Below are 20,283 nucleotides of genomic sequence, written 5' to 3' on the forward strand. Positions count from 1 at the left end.
AATGCGTGGTTTCTAAAGTGAAAAAAGTGTTTACCCTTGCAGAGGAATGTGGTTTAAGGGTGGCTTCTGTTTCATGATCTGTGCATTAGTTACATGGGTGTCCAAGTTTTGAAATTCTGAGGTATAAACTTACAATATGTAAACTTTTCCACATGTGTATGCTACTCCAATACTAAGTTGTATGTGAATGATACTCCAACACAACATCTCATCAGTCACAACACCACAATTAAAATCACTAATTTTCAAGTTATTCAAAAAGTAAATAATAAAAGTAAAGAGTCAAGACCTCAGGACTCTTGCCTTGGAGATTCATTCTGCAGGATGGCAATGCCAGCGACAGTTTCTTAGATCACAAAGACCTGTAGAGATTAAAAACTGGTAATATCAGTCTGACTGTCTTTTCCCTAGTACATTAGTTTTTCATTTCTTTTTTTTTTTTTAAAGCTACAATTTCTACAGTTCCTTTCTCGAAGGCAGCTGTGCCCACCACTAAGCACCACCACACTCAGTTCTTTTTTAAATCTACCATACGACACAGGCTGTTTGAAATATCGGCATCATTACCTTGCACACACTCAAATGTGTAACTGGATGTCTAGCAAGGCTGTGTGTTAGAGGAGAAAAACAATAGCTGAAAATGCACAGGAGCTAAAGTTACCTCTATGGCCTGTGCTGTCTGAGTTCACAGAATAAACCTCTTGACCTGAATGGATGTTTAAATACAACAAATGGGAGGATTATGACTCAATATACTTTTGTGAATGAAAATGGACACTTTGGAAACAAACTTAATGTCCTGCAGCTGGCTGTCCCAATTTAAAACACGGCCCTGTGACAGTGTGGGAGAGGGAATGCCGGGAGTATCCGATGTCTGGAAGTAAATCTGAACTTGGCGACTTTTGGAAACTGTTTTTGAGGTTGTTGCCCACCTACATGTACCCATTTTTGTAAACTGGTTAACCAGGAGTCCAGCTGCAGGAAGGTTGGGATGTTTCCTGGTGGCTGGAATTCATCACAAGCTTTCTTTGTTACTCCCCAAAGACCCTTTTATAGAAGGACTAGTTGGTGATGATCGCTTAACAATGGCTAAATATTCCTGGTGGAAGTAAAACTTTATAAAGCTACAGGGAGGAAAAAAAGACGTATTTGTCAATCTCTCCAGACACCACATTAGGTATGAACAAGTGTACAGAAGTGAGCAGAGTGAGAAGCAAAGTCTGGTCAAGTTTTTCTAGAATGGGTCAGAATCCTCTAACTCAAAGCAATAATGTGCTTGGAGAAAATGCAAATGGATTGTAAATGGGGCATTGTTTAAAGTCAGCTTGTTTTTCATGGAGTTGATTTATTTGTGGGCGTGTGATTATACAGGGTATTACATTTAAAATGACGTCTAATGTTATAATGACTAAGTCAATCTAAAAAGCAAAACAAAACTCTTTTAACATCTCATGTTATAGCATTTGCACACATTCCTTATTTAGGAAAATAACTTTCAATAATCAATAATCAAACTTTCCGACATTTCAGTCTGCACTGGCCAGTTAGCGATCTTGCTTTGTAAAAAATGCTACCTCAAAACATGCAGGACTGGGCCCTCCCTGGTGGCGCGGTGGGTTAAAGCACAGCACTAAGAAGCTAAAGCCACTTCTGCATGAGTTCGATCTCCACCCCGGAGGTGACACACATGGCAGCAGACTTCTCCTGACCTGCCTGCTGCTCCCCTCAGCAGTGTACTTCGTAGCTCTGCCTGTTCTGCTCCCCACTCTGTCTCTGGTGAATCCTCTCACCTCCCACACCTCTGGCCTGTACCCCAGTTCTGCATGCATAAATAAATAATAAATATAAAATATAAAAAATAAATTAAAAAAAAAAAACAAACATGCAGGACCAAACTGCTGACAGAGTGTAGCCAAGGCAGGCTGACCAGTGGTTCTCCAAGGCCTCGCCTGTACCCATTCGGCTTGAGCATACTTTGCTCCTCCAGAATATTTGTGGTTGAAATTAGTTTTTATGTTAGTTCTATAATCATTCCATTACCCAGGTTTTTTTTTTTTTTTTTTTTGTGGCCTAGGGAAGAAAGCAAGGAGAGAAAGCAGTCAAGCAAAGAGATTTAAAAAAATAAAACAGAAGTATAATATATAACAAAATGAGAAACAATTATGCCACATTTTAACTGTGAAAGTCAAAACCTGTATTATTCAAAGAACATCCTTGAGAAAATGGTAAACAGAGGCCAGCTTTTTTCAGTCCTCTAGCATCTCTTTCCATCGCCTGTTAATGAGTACCCAGAATATGCAACTAGTTTTAATGCTACCCTGAGCCAAAGATAAACTGGAGGTAAACCAACTTCCACTTTAGACAAAAATGGAGAAGGACGAAGAGCAGGACAGAGAAAAAGAGATTAGAGGCACACGCTTTATCCAAAGCTAAAGGTAGTCATGATTTTCCAGTTCACCTACTTCATGCTATAATTCTCTGAAGATAAATGATAAGGATTATTCCATGTTTTCTGTTACACGTCACTCAAGTCTACCAACCAGATGGGAGATGCAAAGATCCAGTCATGGGACAAAAAAGTGCCTTTAAAATATGTCTGATGATCATTAATAAACAATTTGAGGGCCGTCTTTATAAAATTACAGTATTTCCCGGTTGACTCACCTCTGACATGTCATGCACCAGCAAGAGCGGGATGCTTATTGTGGTGATGTCATGGGTACAGCAAACCTTGAGGATGTTGCGGAGCCCCATGATGGCAGGGTCACGAGCAGTGATGTTTCCTGACTTCACGTTGTCATCCACACACAGGTGGAAGGCGACATGGATTTCTGAGAGATTCGAATGCCGTGTAATATAAAATTCTCCTGTGAACAGGAAATGAAATCATGGTTTTCAAATGCATAAATCATACTTCACATCTGCAATGAGCATGCCAAGTGCTGACCTAGGAAAAGTGGATCAGGAGCACAGTGGGCTCAGGACAAAGATCTGATTACTGCTGCTTCCCTGTTCTTGGAAAGAAGGTAATGAAAATAAGACAAAAGCTAATTTTGCAGTAGGTTCATACCTTGGTATGAAGAGATGACGAAGTAGTAAGTCAGTCAAATGAGTACTCATAGTCACTATTTTGATGTAAATTCTTGACATGGCCTGCTTAAGATGTTCCTTATTACATCTCCCCAACACCCTGAATCTGCTCCTCCCCATCTCAATTTATGCGACTAATCTTCATTCAGTTAGTGATCTGTGTCATGCACACAGAATTAGTGCTTGGTCCACAGGAAGTACTCAATAATACTTGTTGAATGAATAAATGTTTAGACTGAATGCTGGAGCAGTGTTTATCAAACCCTAAAACTAAAACCCATGCTTCCTATATCAACCATCCTAGTCAAGAAAAATCTCATCAGCTTTTATATTCTTCAGTTTCTGTCAATAAAAATAAATGAAATAAAAAATACTAAGAATATATGTTTTACAATTATGTATGTCTTACTGGAAGGTATGTCCTTTTAGAGAAGCTCTGCTCTTCTAAAACTATGCTTCATTCCTATGCCCTGTCCTCACAAATTCTGTTCACCCTTGCTTTAGAGTCACTGGCTCAAGATTTTACTTGTCTCTACATATAAATACCTAGTATATTTAAAGTCTTTGATATGTTTCTGTGCATGTTTAATCACCTATGTACAGTTCACAAATGGCACTCATGGATACTACTGGCAGGTTTTAGAACTTAGTAAGAGAACCAAATAAGCATATAAAGAAGTGCTACAGAGATACTAAAATAAACTAGACAAAGAAAAAAAATCATTAATGAACACCAGTATACTGACTTCCCTGGAAGGCAAGGAAGATATGAATTCTGACCAAAATCCTGGTAGACAATAAGCTCTGGACCCATTCAGTGCATCATCTCCTCAATCCCTACTGACCATTCAGATGATGGAACCCGTAGCATTGACAGGGGCTATGGGTCAGTAATAGCGAAGAAGGATGAGTTAACACACCAGCCAGGAGCCCTAGTCCCCAAACTGGCCCTCAGATGACTGACCTCAGATGACTCCTCTCTCATCCTCACTGTACCTATGAGTAAAATGGGGCTGGAGCTGGGAATAGTAACCAGACAATCTCATAGAGCAAAAAAGGAGCTGAGTTTCCAGTAATTATTGTCTGAATATTCTTGGGAAAATCAATTCAACTAGATCTTCTGTGATTCCTTTAATTATAAGAATAAGATGTTATTAACTGCAAATTCTCAGCTAATGCATTAAATAACTAAACAACTAAATAAATATATATGTAAAACTGTTTTTCTTTGCCCCTTAAGAATTTGGGATTTGGAACTTTTTTCATCTCCAGTCAATTTCCTGGCTGTGTAGGGATCCTATAACTAAATGGAAATTCAGATGCTATCAGACTAACTGAACAATTTAATGTTCCTTATGTCATCCAAACTTGTGACATAGTCTCCTGATTTGATGGTATAATGAGATACCAACTTCTAGACTTTTTCCAAAAAGGAGTAAGGAATGAAAAACATGTAGCAACAAAGAGTTAAGTACCTCTGGAATAGTTAGCAAGATTGGTACATTTTAAGAAAGTCACAAAATATGGATGATCTAAATTATGGATCTATGAAGAGAAATACAATAAATCCTGTCTCAATGATAGTATTTTTAGACAGAGAGGAAGATTGTTTCCTGTTGTACAGAGTAGAGGAAATGGCATGTGGTGACGTAATCCTGCTCTAGCATTACCCACTAAGGTAGGGTACTTGAAGGTGGGAGGAAGTTCGGAAGCTGATGACCACAAGCTAAGCCACTGGGGCCGACAAGATGGGTACCAGAGACGGGTATGCTATTTGCTCAGATTAGGTGGGCTAGGACCTCCGTAGAAAATCTGGGGAAGGAAGTATGAGGAAACAACCTTGGTTATTTATGAAATGGCAAAGTTTCCATTTGGGCAACAGACTTTATGCTTATAAAGTAAACAAACAGACCTTCCTTGTCATCCCATCACACAAATACTGATAAGGATTTATACTGTTATAAGTAAGGATTTATTAGAGTGTATTCAGCTTAGAAGGGAATCAAGAGACTAAATTTCCCATTGATAAGTAACATATTCATGAATGATAAAGGGAATGAAAAAAAATGGAAATCAAATATTTATGGGGAAATGGAAACAGGAAAGGTTTTTAAGTAAGGTGACCCAGTTTCTTCAGGTTTGGTTGTTTAGATCTCAATGTACTATTGTTTCGATTTCAGGATAAAAAATATTTCTTGGCTTATTTATTAAGAAACAGTGTATAAAGGGTGAAATATGAAATAACAAATGCAAATTTTCTTTTATAGATCTAGAAAAAAGTCAGTACTAGTAGAAGTCTAAAGATTGAAATGCAGAATAACTCTGAAAGTATACAACTGAAATAATTTTGCTTCAAAGTGAAAAACCAACAAGCTCTCTGCAGTGCATGCCCAAGGACATAGGTTTCCAATCCATGATTTTCATGTAAGGGATTATAAGAAAAAGACAGCTTAAAATAATACTTACCAGGTAAAATATGTAAATAGTTTCTATCAGCATTTTTAGCCTTATCATCATTTCCTCCATTTCGGTGTCCAGAATCTAGTTATAAGATAATACAATAAGAAATAACATAACAACATATGAAAACATATCAGTAATGTTATTCCCCAAGCAATCACAACAACAAAATTAAAGATCTCTAGGAGCCAGGCATTCTGATCCATGCTTCACATGAATCAGCAACATTAGTTCTTATAAAACCCTGAAAATCATAACCTTAGGATTATAGTACATACATACTACTCCTGTCTTCATTTTATACACAAGGAGACAGAAGCTTAGATAGGTTAATTAAAATAACCAAGGATGAACGGAATGGTGGTGAAACTAAGTCCTCAACTCACGTACTCAGATTTCCAATCCTCCTCTTAACCACGTTAGCCCTGCCAATATCCTATTTTTCATCTGGGAGGTTCAGGGTACTAAATCAACCACACATAAAATACCTTCATTAGATAGCTGCCCTGTGGCCATCTTTTATTTTTAGAATCTGAGTCATTGTTGTTGATACTAACTTGTTCAGGAATACAAACAAATGGTTAGTAGCACCAGGAATCACTTGAAATTTAGCCCATTTCTGAAATCTGGTACTTCTTGTCTGACAATCAGATACAATTTATTTCAAACAGACTCATGTCTGTTTGAAATGAGAGTTTTTAAAAGATACTGCAAAGTTTTATGTTTTTAGAAGCCATCATGTTATTTAGAAGCATAGACGTTTGGTGAAACAAGACACAATTGATCATGCATTACTGCATAAGTAATGCATACATAAGTTACTTGCATACATACATGTATGTCTAATAGGAGCTACAACTATACTATGGGTGTTCCTCAGATAACTAAAAACAGAACTACCCTCTGATCCAGCAGTATCCATCTGAAGACTAGGAAGTAAGTCATCAACCCAGGAGCTGTGCACTCCACAATGTTTGGGTCAGCACTAGTTATAACAACTAAGATTTGAAAGCAACCTAGGTACCCGCTGATAGGAGAATGCACAGCGAGGATGGCATACTATTCAGTTAAAAGATGAAATTTTGCCATTTGAAGCAAAATAGAAAGAATTCAAGGGATTATGTGAAGCAAAATTAGAAAGACAAAGGCAAATGCTGGATGATTTCACTTCAGTGCTCAATATAAGGAAGTAAAAGGGAGGAACAGACAAAACAAAATAAAAGCCAGCATATAGACAGTGGTAACTGACCTGAGGTTACCTGAAGAGAAAAGGTGGGAGCAAGAGGAGGAGATGGTGGTGGGTGCTGTGTTTATGACTTAGAAAACAAAAATGTTGTTTAAAAAAAGATTGCTTTTTAAAATGACAAAAAATAGAAAATACATCTGATTTTTATAAGAATTCTATCTGAACTCGAAAATGCAGAATAAATATTAGCATTTCAAGTGGCTATCTTCAAGAGACTAAATATTTATTCCAATAAAATAAGAAGCTATTTTGGGATGTTTTCATCATCAGAAAATCACTTGAAAACTACCAAAACTTCAAATGAATGAACTGCAAATGTCTAGGGGACAGTACAGTTGAAAAGTAACTTAATATTCTTATCTTGCGTCTACTTTGACAACTTGACTTATAACATCATAACTTGTAAAAACATGTATTTTAGAAATAAGGTGACAGCGGGAGAAAAAGGCATAGAGGAAGGTTCATGTTGCCAGGATCCATAATTAATACAATGTAATTAACAGCTTCTTACACAGAGCTTAACGGACCAGCTTTGAATTAATGTCACAGCACAATTTTAAAAACAAAGACTAATTTTATGTACATGAGATATAAAACAACAGAATCCTTACTAAAATAATAAGAGAGAAGAGTCACAGTTCACCCACTTCCCACCTCGTCCCACCCGCTTCAGGTTTTAATGGTGTTACCTTTTGACTAAGAAGATGGCTATTTTTTATTTTAAAAAATGTATTAAATATGCACAAAACACATTCTTTTTGACTTTTCATCACGGAGTACAGAAATACAAAGCTACTAAGAATCCAATAAGTACAGTAAGGGAAATGGTGGAATGTCTTGGAATAAACAGGCACTTGCACATCAGGATGTAAACACAGAACCAACCCACAGGCATCACACGGGAGGAAAAGGCAGTGTTTTCACAAACCCTCCAAGAAGTACGTGCAGGTTCCTTTAAGAAAGTTGTCTTTTATAAACCAACTTGTTTCACTGACTCACTTAAACCACAAAATAGTTGCTTGACAAGAACAAAATAATACCATGATGTACAAGCATTGCCTTAACCGTATGTGGTTTAAAAACTTCCTGTCATTTACTGCACACTTTCTATCTGTCACAAGTATACTTAGAATCCTCCTCCTTCTCCCACACCTGTCATGATCTCAATCTTCATGCATTTAGTCACTACTAAGAATAAGGATAAAATGTTTCTGATCACATCACTGCTAGTTCGAACGAGATGGAGGAAGAAAATGTAGAAGGGTAAGAGGCATTTTCTAAAAGGTCCTTTGTCCTATTCACATTTTGATTTTCTAACACTTAACCTGGCTCTGACACAACACAAATTTGCCACAGCAAAGTTGCAGTCACCTTTAGTGGGAACATAAACCGGTGGAGCCACTATCAGAGCAGTGAGTGACATTAGCAAAATGCTAATTAAATGTATGTGCCTTTAAACCCAGGAATTTCCCTTAGGGATTTACTCTGTAGCAATGTGTCGCCACATACACACACACACATGCTGACATAATGCAGTTATAAGGTTATTCGTGCATTATTACTTATAGTAGCAAAAGCTTTAGAACAGATCATGTCTATCAATACAATACAATACAATACTGACTAATAATGGGACATCCTGAGATAGATGGCGAAGCAGCAGAAAGAGAGGAGAGGATGCCCTTTCTGTACTGATGAGAAATGGGAGAGAGGAACTATTTAGTGAAAAAAGCAGAGTGCAGGAAAGACGATCTACATTCATGGCTCACATATGCAGAAACTCATGTCAGGAAAGGTACAGATGAGATAGCACTGGCTACGTTAGGACTGGGAAATTGGGTATCTGGGGGACAGAATGATGAAGACTTCACTATCTGCTCTTCTGCACAGTTCGAATTGTGACTCTTGAGAATGTTTTACCTGTTTAAGAAATAATTAAAAAACAACATGTCTTTTTAACGTCTGTTGAATAAATAAGGAAACAACAGTAAATGCCAATCAAGTTGCCTCAATAAATCTAGCAGCCGGAGAAATGAAGAGATTCCACAATTTACAAGAGGAGAGAGGAGCAAAGACAACAGGCAAGATTATAATAACATTCTTTGCTTATAACAAAACACCAAAAAATGTGAACCAAAAGCACTGTAGTAGTTTATTTTAAATACAGCAGTTATAAAAGAAACAAAAGGACACCCAGGAGGGACTTTAAAGGTGTGGCTAGCCACAGTTTTAAAGCTTGACATATTCTGTTTCCTCAGCAAGACCATCAAGTTTTCCACAAGAAATAATAAAATAATGAGCATATATTCAAGACAAGTAAGATCATGTATTGTGATATTATACATGTGAAACAAAATGAAAAGCCAGTGAAAGAAAAACATACCTTACACATATTTTAAAATGATGATTACTCTTATTTTTAGTGCCTAATTTAAAAAAAAACTATGGAAGTACGGCTCTGATTTAATTTATAAAGAAAGTACTAGTTTAAGTCTTCACTATTTCAGTTAAATACAGAATTATGCTTTGAGTGGGATTTTTTTCTTTCACCTATGTCTTCCCTTAAGTTTCCTGCTGCAGACATAGAAATCTTCTAAATGGAGAGGCCACAAACTTTTTCCATAGCTTTAAAAACATTTTCCAGAATCTATTAAAAATTTAGAAAGAATATTTATATTGTAGATAAATACAGAAAAATCAATTATTCAAGGAAGTAGCAAATTTTGGAAGGAACAACCACAAGCAGCTGATTTCAGGATATTCAGTGAATCCCAGATGGAACACAGAAAGTATATGTACTTTGTGCTACTACATCCTCTCACTTCCATACGCCATAGTGCTAATTAAGTTCATTTTGGAGACGTATCACTTAGATGAAAGATCAGTAACTTTCCAAGAGAGACTACTTCAAGAACAACTATAAGATTAAATTTCAAAGGCAAAAGAGACAAAACCAGCAGTCTCAAGCTATAAACTGGAGACGTTCATCAGGGAGGGGGTGGGGAACAGATCAAAATGGGAGGGAAAAGCCCAAGAGTCCATGGTGATGGTTCACAGGTACCTTGGGATGGTAATTTTACAGGGACAACACTGAGAAATCAAACACTGAGCCAAAATGAACAATGATGTAAATATGCATAAAAAAAATAAACAAGCAAACAACAATAAAGCAAATTTTACAGGCAGCTTTTGGTAAGGATCTTGAACAAAGCCATGCAAGAAAGGAAATAACAGAATTCATCAGGCTTCTGAGATCTTGACTTTCACTCTTAACTTCTTTCTTCCATCTTTCCACCCATAAAACTTTCTATATTTGAAAGACAACCCCTATGCTAAATTACAGTGCTTGGGGACAGAAGTGTGAAAGTAAAGTTTGAGTGTGGCTCACCATTTGCATCTTTCGCCTTACTCCTGCGCTGGGTCCTAGCACAGAGGACAACCTGCTGGGCGCTTTCCAGTTGCTCTTCAATTCGGGGAAAATGGAAGTCGGTGCATTCCTGGCACACTGTGGCAAAGTCTGAGAGACCCAGAATGTTTACAAGTGTCTAGTGGCCCACTAGACACGTATATACTTATAGACAATGTTAGTTATCTTTAGACTACTGTCAATAAGGCTTACAGACACTGATTTCTAGTATAAGTATAGAGTATTTACAATTCCCTAGGATGAGTTCTTATATTTGTCTTTTTAGTAAGTCAGGATGCAGCACTTCCGATTAAAAACTTAATCTGTCAGTCTCTCAAAAGAGTAGGTAATAAACAGACAAGGAAATTTTAATATACTTCAAGACTGATCATAACCCAGTTCCCAAAAGTATTACAAACTACAATTAGAGTCTTATACTTATGATAGGAAATAAACTCTATTTATGTTTTTAAAAAAATAGTTAAACATTTCAATATATTTTAACATTAAAAAAATTTCAGATTATCCAAAGCTAGTTGTATTAAAAGCGAAGGTAGAACTTCATTTAGTAAATTTAAGAAACAAGTTTAAAAAAGAAAAAGACAAAAGGTGAACTAAAATCACTGAATCAGGAGCTGTTTCTAAATGGAAACAAAAATTGACATCATGAGTATTCTTTTTGTTATATCTGAAACAAACATCCTGTAAGCGTACTAATAATAATATAAAAGAATCTTAAGAATGACATATCCTGAAGTCTTCCATCCACGTTAAAGTATGAAACAAAAGTCGACCAGCTATGGCTGAGCACATGCGCCACTGGTCCACACTGGGAGGCCAAGAATATTTGAGTTTTTCCATAAAACCTTCCTTGTAAGAATGATACTAAAAGGAGGAATTTAAAGAAATGTCTAGATTATGATGTTAACTTACCTCTTTTAATACCACTATATGAATTGATTCGATTATCTACTAGTAAAACCAGGCCACAGAGAGAAGTAGAATAAAGTGACAGCGCTGTCTGGAGTCGGTGCAGTTTCACACCACTTCGATGATTTCTTTTATGCTTACAGAAGTCCAGCATATCGGCTCGCAGTAATCTCAAATTATGCATGGTCTTCAGCTGGGCTCCTATGGGGGGAGGAGGGGGGGACAACGGACCCAGACAGATGCTTAGACAGCTACAAAAATGCTGCATAAACAGGGTGCAAATCTTTATGGTAAGAACCCAGATAAATCTATATTATACATAATTAAATATAGGCCTGGAGATAACCCATGTTAATAACTAATCGTATTTAATCTTTCTATGAGCCAAAAAAAAAAAACAAACACCTGTATAAGCTAAAATAGAAAACTTATAAGCCAACAAACAACAGGCTTCCTTGGAGCAGGACATAACTTGGGGAAAAAAATAATGTACATTCTACTTATAGGCCAGGATTTTTCTCTTATGGTATAAAGAGGTTTAAAAGTTATATAAATTAAGATTGCAAAAAAAGTAACGCTTACCTAAGTGAATGGTAAAGCTTTCTTCTAACTTTCTCTGTTCCTCATAAATCCTTCCATTTGCTTCTACAGATTCTCTGAATTGACTTGGCTGAACTTTAATTTCCTCACTGAAATTAATAAAATTATGAATTTTTTTCTGTTAGAAACTTTTCTTAAAGAAAGCTTTATTACGAAATAAAACTAAAGAGCTGAAAGCAGCATCTAATTTATTCCTAAGCTCACTTTTTATCCATGGAGACTAGTAAGATCATAAGCAATAGTAGGTTCTAAAACTCCCACTTGTTCTTTCATTTCCTCACAGTTAAGTAATGCATATTATCCTTTTCAGGCATTAAAACATCAATTCATATATTACCATTTAATATTTTTAATGGCTTATAAGAATAATTAAATGACATGACTAACATTACTTTAAAATGACATATTTTAAAAAATATATCCTATACTAGGGCTGGCTCTAGCAAAAATGGAAAATAGACAAAGTGAAGAAATGAAAATTAAATAATCAAATAAAAAGGGATTATAAAAAAAAGACATTCATTTTGATATTGTCACATACTCCATTGTTTTAAACTGTTTCCTTCTTCCTGTCCCTCTCCCCACCATTCTTCTGACATAGGAGGATTTGTCCTTGCATTAAAATTTGATTAAATATTTTTAAGGTCTTGTCTTGAGAAAAACAGTAAGGAAAACAAAAGATTGTAACATTTAGTTAAGTTGACGTAGCTATCTTGTATATAGCTCATATATATATAGATGTAGATGTAGATGATAGATAGATAGATAGAGCTCTGTATCTGTCCATCTACCTCTAAGTACTTAACTGAGTATGCCATGTGTGCCCGTGTCAAGCTCCAGATGTTTGGCATACAATAGGAAAAGACGAAGCTGCTGTTTCTAATATATTTCACAAAACTTTAGGTTTAAGAGAAATTAATTTTCATATACACAAGTATAGACCCAGGTCATAACACAGGCACTGTCAAGGTCCAGGGTGATGCATGAAATGGTTTTGAGGTCCTAGGTACTCCACAAGCTATGAGTATGGGAAGTCTTCTACCCTATTTCTGTACCTTGTACATGATTACACACATATCACCCTAACGGTATTATTTTATGTAAAGGTGGGTCTCTAGAATATAAGCTCCAGTGGGCAGGTATCTTGTTTTTTTGTGTGTGCTTAGAAAAGTGTTTGACATTAAGAAGCATTCAGCCAATGTTAACTGAATGGGAACCAATTTAAAGAAATAAAAGATAGTAGGTAGGATATTGAGGTTTACAAAGCTACCTTCTAGGGAAGAAGTCACTGTTTCAAGTCAACCGATCAATCCCCTTCCCAAACAATCCACACACAGTCTGTAACCATAAAAGGTCTTAAAAGAATTACAAAATTATCTTGAATTTTCACTGGGCATTTAAGAAAATCTCCAACTAAAAAGGTTCAACTTTACAATAAATATGAGGTATTATGAACAAAGAACTTTCATGTAGTAAGCGTGGCTCAACATGTGGTTCATACCTGAGTGAGCTATTGTTGGGATTTTTTAGATCTTGATGAAGTTTTATCACCCATTCCTGATACTCCTGCTTTTGGATGGCAGTTGATTGTTTTAATTCATTAGACCACTTATTTTCTAAGTCCTAAAATGAGACAGTACACCCTCTGTTACTTTTCTTACAAAAAAAAAAAAAAGACAACATAACATAACTGCAAACCGTAAAGTCATTGTACTTGACTTGCCTGCTGAGATTCAAAATGTTGAGCGGCCAATGAATTTACATCTTGATCTGTCAACGATTTCCCCAATTCTTGCATCACTTTTTCCATTTCAATTCCCTGCCTAAAACAGAAATAAGTAGATCACATATCCATCAGCCAGAAGCTGCCAATGAGGTATTAAGAATCAAACTGTTATTAAGTCACAAAGATTCCCTTACAAAAGAACATAAAAATATTCTTAAGATGCATTAGCCTTACCTCCTTCATTAATCCAAACAAATGATGTGCAGAAATTAAAAATGGTTTTCTCTATAGGAAAAACTAACCACCGGCATTAGAAGTGCAGGTAATATTTATTGGGAGAAATGGTACTTTCTGGCACTGGACATCTGGGGGATAACTATACTGTGTGCTTACTCTGTGAACAGTTGCTGAGCTCTGCACCTACCCGTGCTACTTTTTCTGCATGCTACATTTTAAAAAGTTCATTAAAAACCCAAGTTAAACCATTGTTACCTCAATTAAAAAACATTAAAAAAATCTTCTAATGCAAATGTATAAAAAATCTATTCTAAAACATACTTCAATCAAACTTGGGGAAAAGAAACATAAAGAGGAACTAAAAGGATTTTACTATCATTCTAGTGGGCTTAAGTAAATTGCTCTTAAAATGAATTTATGCTTTTAAAGTAAACTGGTTAAGATATATATGATGAAATAAATTCTTTTACTATACATTTATACATTTCTATATTTACCGTCAATACCATGTTAATCCCTACTTAGTTTTTTTTTAAGATTTATTTATTTAAGCATATGCAACTGGGATACAGGCCAAAGGTGTAGGGCTGGTGGGAGGATTCACCAGAGTCAGAGTGTGGAGTAGAATTGGCAGATTGATGAAGTACACTGCTGAGCGGAGCAGTGGGCAAGACAGGCCATGTGGGTTACCTGCAGGGCTAGGATTAGAATTGACACTTAAGTGGCTGTGGCCAGTTTTTCAGTGCTGTGCTTTAACCCAATGAACTATCAGGGAGGGCCCCCTACTTAATTCTAATGCAGATGACCCCATTAACTTTTTTATTATAACTACTGAAGTCAAAAAAAGATTATGCTTCCAAGTAAGGTTTTAATTTAATGAACTATAGAAATGAACATTGAAAGTACAGTCTCATAATTTAAAACAGATACAACATTTACTAGCTAAACATTTACTAGCTCAGATGCATAATTAATATTTTACAATACACATGTTCCCTCTAGTGGATAAAAGGTATCATTGCTATTTTAAGTTTAAAAGAAATCTGGTTTGCTATAAAAGTGCATTTCCAGTGAGGGAAACTACATTTCAGCAAATATAATTTCATTAACCTTATTTCACCTTAGATGCAAATACTAAGAAGCTAATTATACAGTTAATGACACAAATGTCTATTTCTATAATTAAGAAAAAAATTATACTACATCTCAGATGAAATACTAACTACAAATTGACTCATTATGTCAAGCATGACAATTCTATACCCTTAAGACACCTGGGGAAAAAATCATTGTAATTATATTAACATTGTGCTAAGAAACTGTACAATATAAAATGGCATTTACATTTAAAACTGTAAAATGGAGCTGGCATTGTCTACGTGGCAAAAGTGGCTTCTCACCAGACACCAAATCTGCTAGTTCCCTGACTTGGCATTAACCATTTTCCAGAACCGTGAGAAATAGTTTTCTATTGTTACATACTTTGTACCATGCCTGGAACAAAGTAAACGTTCAAGAAATAAGCAAGTTATTCTTCCTATTAGAAATAAGAATAAAAAACCTACCTTTATTTAGGGACGACAATTGAGAAATTTTATATGCCTCTGAGGACCTTCCCAGTTGAAATTATAGATTAAACCCAAAAGACAATTTCTAAAGATTAAAGATATTTTTCTATTTTATTCTTCCATTTACAAAAAATGAAAAGTGGTTCTGTAGACCATCACATTTGACAACATAATTCAATTAGGATAAGAAATCTGAATACCTCTCTCGTAATTTTTTCAGCTCCACATCTCTTTCACTGATCAGTTCTGAGATGCTAACAAAGTAGTTGTGTTCCAAATTTAGGAGTGTTTCAGAGGCGGGAGAATGGATTAGGTCATGGTACACATCTGCAAAATCTTCATCCCAGCTGGGTTCTTCAGGCCTCGCATGCTCTAATGTGGTCTGCAAGATGATACATAGGCATTCTTCAGACATGGGATTGTGTTTTAACACTCTACTATGAAAGTATATACTAAGACTCCAAGATAAACTATGATTCCATCTTTGTAGATCACACAAGGACAGAAAGACCATCTGTTTGTAGATCTGTGTGTACACATGGATTACCTGAGTATACAAAAATATGGAAAGATATAAATGACATTGTTAACATGGAGGCAGGAGTTGGGGGAGGTACTTATGTAACAAAAAGGAAAGTATCGGGACACTGGGATCTCTGATAATATTTCTACATTTAAGGTTTCATACAGTACAATAATGTACATGTATTAATTATATCATCAGAGAGGAGTCTTCCATTTCTAAAAACCAGGCTATGTATCTATACAGTGAGATTCTCTATATGGTTACTGCATAGTGACACACTGATCTTGAAACCCCCTTCAGGACCGGAATTTTATAATTTTTAATTACTGAATCTGGTAGCCCTATACAAAAGCAGTCACCAATTTTACAGAGGCAGTACAAAAGGTAAGCGTCTTATGTACTTATCCCCACATAGGAAGGAAGCACACAGGTAGCAACTTACACTGTACATTACAGAATAAATTCTTGTATATAAGGAAAAATTCTCAATTGAATTTAGCATTATCTTAGCAATTTAAAACCCTCCTTTAAGCACAGAAGGTACTTGAAATTATAATCTGATTTATTTTCTTACCTCAGCATAAGCTTTGGCCCACGTACTTGCCAGCTGATGTAAATCTACTTCACCAGATTTCACAGCTTCCAGGGATGCTTCAGCATCGCTGTCATAATCCCTGAGAGATTCCTCTTCTAGAAACTGACTGAGAGCTTCTTTCAAGTCTTTAACAGGGACAACAAATAGTATCAGTAAAATCCAGATATAAATAGCCAGGCAAAATGTGAAATCTTATTTTGGAAAGCTTATTTCTTTATAGGATATCTAATTAAAATAAAGCCAATTTAGGGGATAATTTAGCCAAATTCACAATTATTTGTATTATTATAGGTTATACACATGGTCAAAATTTTTAACTCTTATGTGCAACTTTGAAGCTAATTACAATATAAACATTAATTTCTTAAAACTGATTCTTACATTTGAAGAAAACCTACAGATTTTGAGTGGCTGAAGATAACTATATTTAAAACATGCATATTTGTTAAATTAGAATTTGAAAGAGAAAGAGACTAGTTAGCATATTAAAATTTATTTAATTCAATTAAATCAGCTGAATTAGTCACTAGAGACTGACATACAGAACACTGAGGAACAAGTCAGGACACCTGGCCTGTTGTCACCATAGGCCAGCAGGCCTCAATCTTGGCATACATCAGATTTCCTGGAGAGTTTATTGAACTTGATAGCTATGTGCCACCCTGAGTATGTGAGTCAGCAGGAATGTTGTGGGGCCCAAGATTTTGAATTTCTACGAAGTTCCCAGGTGTTGCAGCATTTGCTGATCAGAAAACAACTTTTGAGAACCACTAGTTAGACAAATATGCTAACCTTTTTATGTACTGGTTTTCTTATTTATACAATGAGATTGTGTTAGAGCTGCCAAGTTTCCTTGTAACTCTAACCTTGTGTGATTCAACATATTCTCAACTTAAAAGTTTTCTTCATTTGTGAGATAGAGCATAGACCTTTTGTGATGGTTGGACACAAATGACTTTATGGAATACACTTAGGCAAACAAATATTATTCAAAGATTAGTATTTCTCAGGAATGAAGACTAGATTATTTTAAAAGGGCAATACAGTAAGCAAAATAATGGCATACTACCCTAATTAGTAATGGCTGAAATGCCTGATGTATCCACCCAACTCAAGTAAAGAAGCTAGGAGCTATAATCTAAACCATGTAACCAATTTTTCATTATATAACTTATATACCTTGTAAACAACTGAAAGGGTTATAGGGAAAGAAAAAAAAACACTCCATAAAACAAAGCTCAGATTATCTTTTTATTCTTGAAAACAATTAAGCACTTCATATTTATGGCTGTTTCAAAAACTTCTTTGGTTTTTGATGTCAATTCAAAACATCTAAAGGAAAATAAAGTGGCATTTAAAAAATCACGCCTACCTTTTTCTATAAAACATGGTAAGCTATGCAGCAGCATCAGACGTCCATGTAAATGACTAGCATTCTCCTGAACAGGAAATTTGAGGGGTACCCTCAGTTCTAAGCACTGACTTCCAACTTTAAAGTTATACACGAATTCCCTCTCTCTGTTGCAGAATCTTTCCCTGTTTTTCTTCATCTTCTTTGGGAAGATCTCTATAAAACTAACAAAACAAAACAAAAAAAGCAGGTTACATTTCTATTAAAAACATGATTTTTAACCCTTGGTGGCACAGGGGTCAAAGATAGCACTGCAAAGCTATCATCAGCCACTGTAGCAAGAGTTCAGTACCCAGTGGGCCATGGCGCTAACCCCACATGGCGCAAAGCCCACATGGCGCACTGTCTCACCCACTGCTCCCCTCAGTGTATTGCAACTCTGTCTCTGGTGAATTCTCTCACCTCCCCGGGACCTTTGGCCCACTCCCCAGTTCTTGTATGCATAAATAAATAAATCTTGAAAAAATATGATGTTTCATCATTGTAGTATCACTCCAAGATTGTACTTTTGTAAATCTGTGCCATTTACTACAGATTTTCCTACATTTATCCCTGCTTTTTTCAGCTTTGTCATGAAACTGCTTTTTTTTAAAAAAATTAAAGCAGTTCTTTTAAAACCTCTTAAGAAAAAAAATTATGCCCCATAATATAGTTGCCATAGGTAGTGTTATCTAGAATAGGGAAATGAGGTGATGAGAAGAGGGTTGTTGTTTTTATTTTAAAAGGTCAGGTTAATTAGGAAAAGTAGAAAGAAAAAAGAGACACCTGCATCGTCACAGGCATGCAGGAGAGCGACCAGAACAAGAGTGGATTCTTTCAAAGGCATAACAGGGAGATAGATAAAGAGTATATGATCACTGGATACAAAACAAAAAGATCAAGGACCAAGAAAACCTCCAAGGTCTTGGAAGTCTCAGAGGTTGTGGGTATGAACTCTGATCGGGATGGAGGGTAGAAGAAAGATTTCCATGTGGGAAGAAGAGGAAAAAATAACATACAAAGTACAGGATACCCCACAAGACAAAGTGGTCACTGTTCAGAAAGAAGATAACCAAATCAAAAGGTAAGAAGATCTATTGATAAGTCTTCTACCTGGACTCCCTGTCTCCAAACTTTCCCCATCAAATCAGTTCTCACATTATTCTCCATACTGAAATCATAGTAATGTTTCTAAAGTGGCTATCTGCTCATGTTACTCATTTGCTTTAAAACCCTTCTGTGACATTCACTGCTCTCAAGACAATATTCAAACTCCTCAACCCAGTTTCCAATACCCTTATTTCTCTCTCCAGGCTCCTCTTACAGCAGCTGCACCTTTCCTCCCCAACACACAAATTCACAAACTTTATTTTCCAGTCACACTCAGCTTCCTTTACACCAAATCCCTCTTTCTGCTCTTCTTTTGCCTACAGCACTGATAACATTCTCTCCTCTCCTTAGCTAGCATCTACTCTGTTTACATCTCAGCTTGGATAGGCTCCAGGAGACCGTTTAACGAGTAGGACTATCATAAGGATTAGAGCAGTAATAAATGTGGAGCACCAGACAAACATAAGGTTATCAATAAATGGAAGCTAGTAGTAATAAAAAAAAAAAGACACCTAAGAACAAATCAGTAAAAAAATGAAAATAGCAGACTGACAATTGAGTGCACATGAAGACACAGGAACACTGCAGTAGGGGATTTAAAATTACATACATATAGGTGCACTGTCTATTCCTGTTTAAATTCAATATTTTCAGTAAAGAAAAAAGCACTGGTTTCAATTGATTAAGCATTTCGTGTTTCATTTCCTTTCTCCAACCTCTTCTCTAACCTCTCCCCTTGCTTCCCCCCCCCCCACTTCCTTTTTCTTTTTTCTTACAGCAGGGGTTGAAGACCAGGAAAGTCTCCCATGCTAAACTGGGGAGAGGGGAGAGGGTTGGGCTGAACTCGCCGCCACCGTGGAGGATCTGAGGCTTCAATGGGGAAAAAGCAGCGCAGGCCGGAACCGAGAAGCACCAGCCACGTGAGGGGAACAGCTCCTCCACCGAAAAGAGCTTCCTAGTCTTAGTTCTGGGCTTATCTCACCTGGTTCGCAAGTCCTGGGCACCCCGCACACTCCCGGCTGTCAACTTGTTGCTGCGCAGAGAACATCAGCTGATTTAGCCTCTTGTTCCAGCCAAGAGATCCGTTTCGGCAGATTCGACTGAACCTTTTCCTTATTCCTCGAGTTTTATAGACAATGCCTCCATCTGAGCGCCCATTATTCCACTATACCTCAATTTAGTCACTTCAAAGATGTGCCAAGGCGCGTTTCTACTGTCGTTATGTTTTTCAGAGGCCGAGCAGAGGCCAGGGTCGTGACGAAAGTGCGGCGGCAGAGCACAAGCCCAGGTCCGGGGGCCCGGATGCGGAAGGGCACGGCCTTGCGCAGGGCGTCATCAGCACCAGCGCTTCTTAGTGCGCACGCGCAACCGCAGGGTGGTTGGCAGTGATTGGAAGATT

At 36.6% G+C, this 20,283-nt stretch overlaps 1 protein-coding gene across 2 annotated transcripts in view; it reads right to left on the reverse strand.

The window, feature by feature from the left end:
* Positions 1-19,938, reverse strand: part of LOC101622448 (chromosome unknown open reading frame, human C12orf4) — a 33,705-nt gene extending 13,767 nt beyond the window's left edge. For both annotated transcript variants that reach the window (XR_001146043.1, XM_004692859.2), the window contains exons 1-11: positions 19,867-19,938; positions 17,757-17,959; positions 16,364-16,509; positions 15,464-15,645; positions 13,456-13,555; positions 13,234-13,355; positions 11,715-11,821; positions 11,136-11,333; positions 10,185-10,313; positions 5,557-5,631; positions 2,665-2,867 (exon numbers count right to left, since the gene is read on the reverse strand). Coding sequence is in view for 1 of the 2 variants with exons in the window: in XM_004692859.2 (XP_004692916.1) it covers positions 2,665-2,867; positions 5,557-5,631; positions 10,185-10,313; positions 11,136-11,333; positions 11,715-11,821; positions 13,234-13,355; positions 13,456-13,555; positions 15,464-15,645; positions 16,364-16,509; positions 17,757-17,934 (1,440 nt within the window). In the remaining variant the exon portion in view is untranslated. The remainder of the gene's footprint in view (positions 1-2,664; positions 2,868-5,556; positions 5,632-10,184; positions 10,314-11,135; positions 11,334-11,714; positions 11,822-13,233; positions 13,356-13,455; positions 13,556-15,463; positions 15,646-16,363; positions 16,510-17,756; positions 17,960-19,866) is intronic.
* Positions 19,939-20,283: the final 345 nt, after the last annotated feature.

This window comes from Condylura cristata, unplaced genomic scaffold (assembly GCF_000260355.1).
Source record: "Condylura cristata isolate star-nosed mole 26May11 unplaced genomic scaffold, ConCri1.0 scaffold00034, whole genome shotgun sequence".
Taxonomy (NCBI): Eukaryota; Metazoa; Chordata; class Mammalia; order Eulipotyphla; family Talpidae; genus Condylura; species Condylura cristata.